This window comes from Mizuhopecten yessoensis, unplaced genomic scaffold, assembly GCF_002113885.1.
Source record: "Mizuhopecten yessoensis strain PY_sf001 unplaced genomic scaffold, ASM211388v2 scaffold11169, whole genome shotgun sequence".
Taxonomy (NCBI): Eukaryota; Metazoa; Mollusca; class Bivalvia; order Pectinida; family Pectinidae; genus Mizuhopecten; species Mizuhopecten yessoensis.
In genome coordinates this window covers 836,985-849,487 of record NW_018408914.1, presented here as the reverse complement: position 1 = coordinate 849,487, position 12,503 = coordinate 836,985, and the positions used below count along the sequence as shown (strand labels likewise).

The window sequence follows — 12,503 nt, the reverse complement described above, 5'->3', positions numbered from 1 at the left end:
AAAAAAGATATCTTCGACAAAATTATTTTGTAGAAATACTGACAAATATGTACATGTACAATGTGATAACCTATGAGGAAAATGCATCAGTTTTATTTAAAGAACGATTTGAAACATTTCTTAGCATAATAAGGTACACTATTTATGTAATGTTAGTGCAGGCAAATTTGTCACATAAGTAAGGGTTTCGGTTAATAATTCGTCCAAAAATGTATGTATCAAAATGCCGACGAGCACCAGTACAGAAGAGGATTTGCCTGAAATACCTAGAAATAAATATTGTTGTTAACACGCCTGAATGACGTCACGCAGCCCCATTTGTGACGCCATCAGGCCTTCCGTGGTTTTGTTACGTACCAGTACGTACACGTATAGCGACACAATTGTGATTTAAGTGAAGTCATGAATTCCTTTACTTTATAGCGAATCGGCGATATCACAAACAAAAATTGTGATACGCGTATATAATGGTCACATTTATTTTTCCTTTACGTTGCTATCGATGCATTGTTTGTTTCATTATAAATAATAAGTTCTCCCCTACTTTCAGTGCGCATGCGTACCTACATAAAATATCAACATTCTGACCATGCTTTCACTGTCGCTAAAGGAGGTAAGCCTATGCAATGCGTTGTTTATGGATTGAGAACTGCTTTTTATGATAAGTTTCTGACGATGTAAGCAAACCAATATGCTGTAGGAAATCGGCTGTTTCCATAAATGAACGTCCATGCATTCATAGAGATGATAGACTCGCGGTTAGGCCTTCACCTGTTCCCAGGGACACTCCGTAATTGGGCAGATATACGACGTCCTCCATACTTTGAATGAATGTGCATCTGATTTGTTGCGCACTTCACTAAGGCAAATGTAACCGAACGTTTTGTTATTCCCCATTTGAATCCTATAGGCCTAGCACAATATTTGAACAACATGGATAAAGGGAGATAATAAGATACAAACAAGAATCTTGCCTGGCTTATGCTGGCAAGTTAAGTAAAAGTTACTTTCTCCATTTCAACACACCCACGAAATAATTCAAATTTCTTGTGTAATTAAGTGAAATTGTATTTTTTTTTTCATTTTATTACAAGAATGCAGCAATGTAGTTTTAAATATGATACATGTTAAAGTTGCACCTAACTCCTTAAGAGGCTGCTGGTCAGCCTTTTTTCTATCGGATATAATTTTGCTGAGTGCGACAGTTATATAATATAAACCTCTAACACTGTTGGAGTATAAAGTAACACCATATTATGATAAACATCAAACGAACTCTACACCTGATTACAATATGCATGGTTGGCATTGGTCAAGGTTAAAGGGGTTCTCATTGGTCATGGCTAAAGGGTTAAAAGTCACACCTGACCACTTGTGAAGTAACAAGCTTGTGTACAATATATCACAAATCTAGGTACATGTAGGTATTGGCACAAGGGGATCGCCATACAATTTTCATTGATAAGTTTTTGCCATGATTGCTGAAATATTCAGGTGATTGATATAGACCCTCTTGGCCTCTTGATACAATTATGATATCAACAAATTCTACACCGCATCCTGATTACAATATGCATGGTTGTCATTGGTCAAGGTTAAAGGGGTTCTCATTGGTCATGGCTAAAGGGTTAAAAGTCACACCTGACCACTTGTGAAGTAAAAAGCTTGTGTACAAAATATCACAAATCTAGGTACATGTAGGTATTGGCACAAGGGGATCGCCATACAATTTTCATTGATAAGTTTTTGCCATGATTGCTGAAATATTCAGGAGATTGATATAGACCCTCTTGGCCTCTTGATACAATTATGATATCAACAATTTCTACACCGCATCCTGATTACAATATGCATGGTTGTCAAGGCTAAAGGGGTTGTCATTGGTCAGGGCTAAAGGGTAAATGGACACATTTGACTACTTGAGAACCTTTTGACATGATTGCTGAAATATCCAGGTGATTGATATAGACCCTCTCGGCCTCTTTTAGATTTGAAATTGTTTGAAATTCCATTAGAAAATGCTATTGTTAATTGAACCTTTTCAGTTCAAATATCATAATAATGAGTAAATGAGTTTGACCAAGAGCTTGAGGCTTGTGGATCCCAAAGGAATGCAAGTTAGGTAACTCTGTAATATACATGTGTTTTGTGAAATTGTAGGCACTGAGTCGCCTGAAGGATGGCAGTTTATCAGCAAAGGAGCTTTGTGAGAAGTGTATTGACAGAGCAGTAAAGACGAGGGAGCTGAATGCCATTGTCACGCCGACCTACAGCCAGGCCAGGAAACAGGCCGAGGTGGCGGCTCAGACATGGTCCAGGACAGGTACACATTGTATACAAGATGAAACAGATTTAGTATACCTTACATCAGAACTGATGATAATGAATATCTTATCTTGAAGTTGAAAATATTAAAATCAATATAAAGTCAAAATAGAATTTTCTAGAAGAATAGCTAAGAGTGCACTAATGCTTTCTGAATGATCTGACAAAATCGTTAAGAAGAATAGCTATGAATGCCTAGCTTTCTAAATTATCTGACAAAACCATCTAGAAGAATAGCTAAGAATAATCGTCCTGAAAATGTGTTTCTGTTACATGCTTATTTTTGTAAATTTGTCGGGTGTTCAAATCTCAGAATCTTTTCCTTTGGCTTTAACCATCCTGCAAGTTTAAGGCAGAGGTTATCATAAACTTTCTTGATAAATTATAGGAAAGTCTACTACATCAGCTAGGAAGCTAGAGGGTCTTCCCATTGTAGTCAAAGACAATTTTTGTACGAAGGGTGTACATACCACATGTGCCTCCCGTATGTTAGAGAACTACGTCCCGCCCTACAACGCTACGGTGGTTCAGCGGCTCTTTACCCAGGGGGCAGTACTCTTGGGAAAGAGCAATATGGATGAGTACGGCATGGGGTAAGGCAGCTTCATTATTCAAGAAAAAGGAAAACTTCAATAGCTTTATAAATAGTGCACATATAAGCCAGATTTAAATGATCCACAAAAAATACATGCAGGTTTTATTAAAATATACTACTGTACATGTACGCAAGGCAGCTGTCTGTATTGATTGAGGAAAGAAAAGATTTTATGGGGTATCTGTTCTGAGAAAACTTGGTGAAATTGTTTTCTAAACATGCCTGTGGCTGTGTGTTATATTCAATATGTTTTGCAATAAGCAGGTAATTTTATTACCTTTTGCTTCTTTATGTATCAACAAGACAACATCATTATTCTAGACAGGTTGCTACTTGTACTGGTGAGCAAATGTAAATGATTCATACTTGAACATTTGAACGTTTTTTGAGAGAACACAAGCAAGGTAACTTTTAATTGATAAAGCTCTTTCAAGTTCAAGATTAGATACTACTGGTTTGGTATTCTTATCAATTAAAAGCACTTAATGTTTGTTGAGTTTTTATTTGGGAAATAAAATAACCATAAAATTAGTAAAATTACTGGTGTACCTACTGTTTGTTACATTGTACAGATCTGGTAGTGTAGACAGCATATTTGGCCCAGTACGAAATCCGTGGAAATATGAGTTTACAAATACTCGGACGATACCTGAGGGAACCTTAGACACCTCTTCTCTACTAGCATCACCACAGTCCCCTGGGGAGGCTCTAGGCACCAGGGGACTCCACAGGTCTGTACACCCTGGGACAGGGGGCAGCAATCCTGGGCTACATGAGGAGGGAGCATGGCGGGTTGCTGGAGGTAGCTCGGGGGGTAGTGCTGCAGCTGTAGCAGCAGGTATATGTTTTGGGTAAGTTTTATACACAGAACAGTATGTAGTAAGTTATGTTCAGTCATGGAAGAGAAAAGTATTCATCAGTTAACTGCTACTTATAATTAACCATGGTGAAACTATATATTTTCATATTGAGTTATCATAAAGATACAAATATCAAGCTTATTTTAATGGTACATTGTATAAACTTGCATATTCTGTATGTTCACACCACTCCTAATGGATCCCACCTTTTTGTATTAATTTAACCAGAGTACGTTATTAGATAACTTGTTTATTTTGAAAGTTAACATTGATCCTGGTGGGGTTTCCAGTCTTTTTATAAACTTTGTAAATAAGTGAAGTTAATTTATAGGGATTAAGTGCTTGTTGACTAGCTATAGTCAATAACTGCTTCTTTATCAGTTATAGTCAATAATTATCCGTTATATTCGGTACGTGAAGTTAATTTATAGTAATTATGTGCTTATTGATTAGCTATTGTCAATGACTTCTTCTTTAAATATACACTACTGTATTTCAGTGTCATGTTGTTCTTATCATTCATACTGTTCTCTCTAAATAGGATATGGAGTACATGTACATGTGCACTTATTTCAGTGCCCTTGGGTCTGACACAGGTGGGTCTACTCGTAACCCTTCCTCTTACTGTGGAGTGGTGGGACTGAAGTCCTCCTATGGGCTGCTATCCAGACATGGCCTAATCCCTCTGGTCAACTCACTGGAAGTCCCCGGCATCATGGCCAGGTCGGTGGACGACGTCAACACACTGCAAAGTAAGTAGGTATAGACTGGTCTGACATTGTTTGAACATGATGGTGGCTATCGTAGAACACTCCATTAAATGCAGTCTTTACAGGAGCTGTCAATAGTATTAAAGTATGAATGATAAAATGGCCCTATCAATCGACCAATGAACCCATTTCCTGCTGGCCCAGTACATACGACCAGTCAGTTCTTACATTTTCAGGACAGTGTATTTCCTAACAATCCACTTTACTAGAGGGCTTTTCCATCAAGTTGGCCCAGCTGTTTACAGTTAGAACCAGTACATTATTGTACATGTCTCGGTTAATGACTTGATGATTTATTCACAGATATATCTTTCAAATACCAGGTACAGTATGGGGAATCACGATATATGCTTTTAAACACAAACAATACAATGAATCAGTCATTACATACCATGCTAACACTCACAGCCATATCAAAGACTGGAACATGTAACTCCAAAGTTCTTGAAATGGAGGACAACTGGAAAGTAAGGAAAATCAAAGAATCCAATTGGGTTAGAAGGAAGGGAATCCATGAACAGAGATGAGGGGGAGGGAGCACCAGCTGAGTCATTTTTATGACACCATTTTAACATCCACTAAGGAGTGGAATGGGTAAACATATTAGTTAATGCTTGTCCCTCTGACTGGCTCCAGTATTAGAGTGTTGGACAAAATGTCTCGATATTATTCAGCTGACTTTACTGACTCAACATCGTGGCTTAGTGAGGTTTTTTTCAGCAGTATAGAGTTGAGACATCGGCCATTTGCTCTCTTTGTTTGTATAATGAAACAGACGTTTTTGAAAGCTCACAAAATTAAGTTTCAATTACTGTTTGTGTTCAAAACAGACTTAGGATATATTATTTACACCAAACAAATGAATCTCACTCCGAATATGGGAGCCATTCTTTCTTTGTGTAAAAGATGATAAAGTCAGTACCCTGTGTAGTGTACATGTCATTCCAACAAGGAGAGCTGTAACCCTGTCTTTGTTGTACAGATATAATGGCTGGTACAGATGAGCATGATTCCACCACACTAACAGACGACCGCTTTGTAACCTCGGATCTTCCAGAAGATATAGATGTAAAACATTTACACATTGGCATTCCAAAGGTACGTAAATCAAGTTTAATCATGTATAAAAATATATCCTAGTAGCATTATGGTGTTAAACATTGTTATCTAGACTGAGTTTAGCATAGCATGCAAATCTGTAGGACAGTATTTTATCAACATCCTATAGTAATGTAATGAATTGAAGTAAAAAAGTTACCAATGTAGTATTGTTTGATGTGCATTCAAAGGGATGAGGGAAACATTATAAAAAAGGATTTGTAGTATAATGTCTTGCATTGTACCTTTCTGTAAAAATTGAAGTAAGATGATCAAATATCGTCTATGGACCTGTTTTAGAATATATTTCCCATAAAAGTGGCTTTAGTGGTAAAGTAGTGGTAAAGGATTGGTAATGCAGTGCTCCCTATTTTTCTGTTTTCTGGCATTTGTAACTTATAAGGTAACATTTGTTCATCAAGAATGGGCAAGTGCTGTAAATATTTGCATATAGTGCACACTTTTTTAGGGAAAAAGAGATAATGTCAAGAAAGGGGTGCACACTATACACAAGAACAATCCAAAACCAGTCCGAGGTCTATCGTACATTTTTTCGGGGATTTTCAGAAATATTTTGGAAGTATTTTGCAGCAATAAACTCCTGAAATTTTGTTTAATAACTCCTGCCAGCGTTATCTATTTTACCAAAGGTATCAGATATATTAATTTGACAATCAAAGTGACAGTTGAAGCAACTCTACTAACCATCTACATTGGTACAGGAATACCATGCACCTGGGCTCTCTCCGGACGTGTTGGATGCATGGAGGCGTGCAGCCGACAAGTTTGAGCAAGCTGGTGCTAAAGTGACAGAAGTATCCCTTCCGCACACCCAGTACTCCATTCTGTGTTACATTGTGCTGTGCTGCTGTGAAGTAGCATCCAACATGGCTAGATATGATGGCATTGAATATGGTATGAAAAATAGTCACTTTATAATTCAACAGATATTTAGGTGTTCATGACTTTTGTTGTTTTCAGTTTAAAAAGTACACTGTGGGGTAATATTTTCTTTCTTGAGAATCTTTGGTTTAACAGAAAGACGGCTATATATTATACATGTTTGGTATGACTTAACAGAAAGACGGCTATATATTATACATGTTTGGTATGACTTAACAGAAAGACGGCTATATATTATACATGTTTGGTATGACTTAACAGAAAGACGGCTATATATTATACATGTTTGGTATGACTTAACAGAAAGACGGCTATATATTATACATGTTTGGTATGACTTAACAGAAAGACGGCTATATATTATACATGTTTGGTATGACTTAACAGAAAGACGGCTATATATTATACATGTTTGGTATGACTTAACAGAAAGACGGCTATATATTATACATGTTTGGTATGACTTAACAGAAAGACGGCTATATATTATACATGTTTGGTATGACTTAACAGAAAGACGGCTATATATTATACATGTTTGGTATGACTTAACAGAAAGACGGCTATATATTATACATGTTTGGTATGACTTAACAGAAAGACGGCTATATATTATACATGTTTGGTATGACTTAACAGAAAGACGGCTATATATTATACATGTTTGGTATGACTTAACAGAAAGACGGCTATATATTATACATGTTTGGTATGACTTAACAGAAAGACGGCTATATATTATACATGTTTGGTATGACTTAACAGAAAGACGGCTATATATTATACATGTTTGGTATGACTTAACAGAAAGACGGCTATATATTATACATGTTTGGTATGACTTAACAGAAAGACGGCTATATATTATACATGTTTGGTATGACTTAACAGAAAGACGGCTATATATTATACATGTTTGGTATGACTTAACAGAAAGACGGCTATATATTATACATGTTTGGTATGACTTAACAGAAAGACGGCTATATATTATACATGTTTGGTATGACTTAACAGAAAGACGGCTATATATTATACATGTTTGGTATGACTTAACAGAAAGACGGCTATATATTATACATGTTTGGTATGACTTAACAGAAAGACGGCTATATATTATACATGTTTGGTATGACTTAACAGAAAGACGGCTATATATTATACATGTTTGGTATGACTTAACAGAAAGACGGCTATATATTATACATGTTTGGTATGACTTAACAGAAAGACGGCTATATATTATACATGTTTGGTATGACTTAACAGAAAGACGGCTATATATTATACATGTTTGGTATGACTTAACAGAAAGACGGCTATATATTATACATGTTTGGTATGACTTAACAGAAAGACGGCTATATATTATACATGTTTGGTATGACTTAACAGAAAGACGGCTATATATTATACATGTTTGGTATGACTTAACAGAAAGACGGCTATATATTATACATGTTTGGTATGACTTAACAGAAAGACGGCTATATATTATACATGTTTGGTATGACTTAACAGAAAGACGGCTATATATTATACATGTTTGGTATGACTTAACAGAAAGACGGCTATATATTATACATGTTTGGTATGACTTAACAGAAAGACGGCTATATATTATACATGTTTGGTATGACTTAACAGAAAGACGGCTATATATTATACATGTTTGGTATGACTTAACAGAAAGACGGCTATATATTATACATGTTTGGTATGACTTAACAGAAAGACGGCTATATATTATACATGTTTGGTATGACTTAACAGAAAGACGGCTATATATTATACATGTTTGGTATGACTTAACAGAAAGACGGCTATATATTATACATGTTTGGTATGACTTAACAGAAAGACGGCTATATATTATACATGTTTGGTATGACTTAACAGAAAGACGGCTATATATTATACATGTTTGGTATGACTTAACAGAAAGACGGCTATATATTATACATGTTTGGTATGACTTAACAGAAAGACGGCTATATATTATACATGTTTGGTATGACTTAACAGAAAGACGGCTATATATTATACATGTTTGGTATGACTTAACAGAAAGACGGCTATATATTATACATGTTTGGTATGACTTAACAGAAAGACGGCTATATATTATACATGTTTGGTATGACTTAACAGAAAGACGGCTATATATTATACATGTTTGGTATGACTTAACAGAAAGACGGCTATATATTATACATGTTTGGTATGACTTAACAGAAAGACGGCTATATATTATACATGTTTGGTATGACTTAACAGAAAGACGGCTATATATTATACATGTTTGGTATGACTTAACAGAAAGACGGCTATATATTATACATGTTTGGTATGACTTAACAGAAAGACGGCTATATATTATACATGTTTGGTATGACTTAACAGAAAGACGGCTATATATTATACATGTTTGGTATGACTTAACAGAAAGACGGCTATATATTATACATGTTTGGTATGACTTAACAGAAAGACGGCTATATATTATACATGTTTGGTATGACTTAACAGAAAGACGGCTATATATTATACATGTTTGGTATGACTTAACAGAAAGACGGCTATATATTATAAATGTTTGGTATGACTTAACAGAAAGACGGCTATATATTATACATGTTTGGTATGACTTAACAGAAAGACGGCTATATATTATACATGAGTAGCCCCTGATGTTGCTGTGACAGCACACAATGGTGTACCGTATGTTACCTATTAAAGGAGTGTCCCATCCCTTGTAAATACACTCTATTCCTTTTTCTGGTCCAAACATCCCATTCATTCCCAATGATTTATAGACTGCCTTGAAAAAGTATCTATCATGGCTATGCTGGGAAAACTTTAGAATACTTCACAATCATTGTAAATTGTTTCCAAGGTGCTTATGATCAGGTGGAATCTGGAATAAGGCTATAAAATATTTTTTCAGTTTTGATGAGATTGCTGAGAATAAAATGTACTTTAGGAAAGTGTTAAGTTTCCAGAATTATTTAAAAAATTTAAGTCAAAGTTCTTCCAAAAAATTTTAAGGATTCAATAAGAAGTTTTTCTGTCAGAAAGCACTAAGGAGACATGTACATTCACAATAGCTTGTTTAGAAATGTTGCTTGGAAGTATTACAAATTCACAGCTGATAAACTAAACATGTACTTTTAACAGGTCACAGGGGGCAGCAAGAGCTATCCACAGAACAAATGTACGCCATGTCTCGACATGAGGGGTTCAATGAAGTTGTCCGTGGCAGAATATTTGCTGGAAATTTTTTCCTGTTAAGGAGGTACTGTTATATGTCTTTCTTTGTTTCTTTTGTATTTTAAATTTCTATTTTTTGCATTATTTTATGCAACAACATTGACAAATACATTTGAAGCTTTCATAATCCTGTCAAGATCTAGTGGGAATATTGTAATCACACTTCTGTCCAACTAATGCTGTTTCTGCACAATAAAGTTCAAGTAATTGCCATATCTTCTCAACACTTTATACAGTGCCTCCTAACTGAAAGGAATTGCTTATGATTGCCTTAAGATCCAAAGGTCATCTGTCAAGGTCACTGTTATAATTGATAGATCAATTGCTTAACATCTAATATCAAAGGTCAAGTTCACTGTGACCTTAAATGTAAAATTGGTTTCATTAAGTAAACTCATTTCCCATGAATTGATAACACTAAAATCTTATCAACTGCTTCCTTATCAAAAACATGTAATTGTAATCGCCTTTCAGGTCCAGAGGTCAAAGGTCAAGGTCATTCTTACAAGCTCAAGTGGGCCAATCATACTAAAACTTCATAAACTTCTTCTTCACCAAAAATACTTGCTTTAAATTGCTTTTCAGATTACGATGACAGGTCAAGTTCACTCACTATAGAGCATTTCATTCTGCACCACACAAATATGTTGGTATCACAAATCAAACTCCAGCCTTTAATTGTACCGTGATCCTTTTATTACAGATGGTATATTCTGTTTGTAGGAACTATGAGCAGTACTTCCTGAAAGCTCAGCGTGTTCGTCGTCTGATCAAAGATGACTTTACTCGTGTGTTTGATGAAGGAGTTAATGTTCTACTGACCCCCACCACACTTACAGATGCACCTCGCTATGACTGGTTCACTGCAGCCGATAATAGAACCCGGAACGAGGAGCAGGATATCTTCACACAACCCATCAACATGGCTGGTAAAATCTTCTTTGTTGGTTTGCTTTGGTTTAAATTTCCCAATCAAAGGCATCAAACCCTTAATTCAGCAAAATGAAAAAACATCCCTATACAATGATACATGTTGTGCATGGTGATGTCAATCTGTCTGCCAATTAGTTTTAACTTTGAAAGTGTTCGTACAATAACCTCTGAACAGATGAAGAGAATTTGATGAAACTTGGTAGAGATTGGTTACCAAAAGCAGATGATTTATCAGATTGGGAGAAAAACTCCCCAAGTTTGTAGTTTATATATAGGATCTTACATGAGTTTCCATTTCATATGAGATTTATGAAACAAATCTGAAGAAATTTTCAATTTAGCAAGCCTCTGGTGAGCTAAAAGGAAAAATTTGTGATGAGTTTCATAAATTTCATATGAAATGATAACGAGTGTAATATCCTTTTTATCACATAGTTGTCTTAGACTTGACGTTACAATTGAAACAATTGAAACTTACAGCCAATCACAGGGCTGATAGGTCATATAACATGGGTTAATACGCAAAACAAATATGACATGAGTATATTCACTGGATAACACAGTACATTATGTGATAAATTGTAATAAGAATTGTGTCATGAGATTTGATATCTTTCTCAATCAATCTTCTATTGGGTATTCTCTATAAAGTGGATGATATTATTAGGAAAGCTTCTAAAGCAAACTGATAGTCAATTTTAGTAATTGATTTTTTTCCAGGAATCCCTGCGGTCACCGTACCAGCGGGCCTGACATCCAACGGACTGCCTATAGGTCTCCAGTTCATAGGCCAAATGTTCAAGGACAAAGAAATGTTGACTGTTGCTAAATGGTTTGAACAACAAGTGCAATTTGAAAATTTAAATCTGGATCATCTAGACAATTGAAATCACGATATTATGACTTTAAATATGTGTTTATTAGTCAGTTGAATTGTACAAATAAGGAAGGCGAAATAAACATGTGTTTTCTGAAACTGCCTTGATCATTTGATGGTATAGTGCTGCAAGATTTTAACAAAGAAAAATACTTCAAACTCAACTCCAACATGTGAAATAGATTTGGTTTTGGTTGGAATCTGCAGGGCCAGATGTCTGAATTACAACAGATTTTGTCTGGCAGACTGGGCCAGATATCTGAATAATACTAGAATTTGTTTGGTGTCTGGTAGACAGTGCCAGATATCAGAATAATACTAGGATTTGTCTGGTAGATGGGGCCAGACGAGACATCTGAACAACACTAGATTCTGTGTGGCAGACAGGGCCAGGTCAGACATCTGAACAACACTAGATTCTGTGTGGCAGACAGGGCCAGGTCAGACATCTGAACAACACTAGATTCTGTGTGGCAGACAGGGCCAGGTCAGATATCTGAACAACACTAAATTTTGTCTGGTGTGTGGCAGACAGGGCCAGGTCAGATATCTGAACAACACTAAATTGTGGATGGTGTGTGTCAGACAGGACCAGGCTAGATATCTGAACAACACTAAATTTTGTCTGGTGTGTGGCAGACAGGGCCAGGTCAGATATCTGAACAACACTAAATTGTGGATGGTGTGGGTCAGACAGGACCAGGCTAGATATCTGAACCACACTAAATTTTGTCTGGTGTGTGGCAGACAGGGCCAGGGCAGATATCTGAACAACACTAAATTGTGGATTGTGTGTGTCAGACAGGACCAGGCTAGATATCTGAACCACACTAAATTTTGTCTGGTGTGTGGCAGACCGGTGTTATGCATAA

The 12,503-nt window shown here is 36.0% G+C and overlaps 1 protein-coding gene across 2 annotated transcripts in view; it reads left to right on the top strand.

The window, feature by feature from the left end:
- The window catches only part of LOC110467275 (glutamyl-tRNA(Gln) amidotransferase subunit A, mitochondrial-like), a 46,040-nt gene extending 34,314 nt beyond the window's left edge, over positions 1–11,726 (top strand). The window contains exons 1-10 of one of the 2 annotated variants that reach the window (XM_021524334.1): positions 553–613; positions 2,161–2,323; positions 2,714–2,918; positions 3,493–3,771; positions 4,357–4,532; positions 5,533–5,648; positions 6,371–6,563; positions 9,729–9,846; positions 10,545–10,750; positions 11,475–11,726. In XM_021524334.1, the coding sequence (XP_021380009.1) occupies positions 590–613; positions 2,161–2,323; positions 2,714–2,918; positions 3,493–3,771; positions 4,357–4,532; positions 5,533–5,648; positions 6,371–6,563; positions 9,729–9,846; positions 10,545–10,750; positions 11,475–11,641 (1,647 nt within the window). In that variant the 5' untranslated portion in view covers positions 553–589 and the 3' untranslated portion in view covers positions 11,642–11,726. Of the gene's footprint in view, positions 1–552; positions 614–2,160; positions 2,324–2,713; positions 2,919–3,492; positions 3,772–4,356; positions 4,533–5,532; positions 5,649–6,370; positions 6,564–9,728; positions 9,847–10,544; positions 10,751–11,474 lie in introns of those variants that run through there. The other variant, XM_021524333.1, reaches the window with a different exon arrangement.
- The last annotated feature ends 777 nt before the right edge of the window (positions 11,727–12,503 follow it).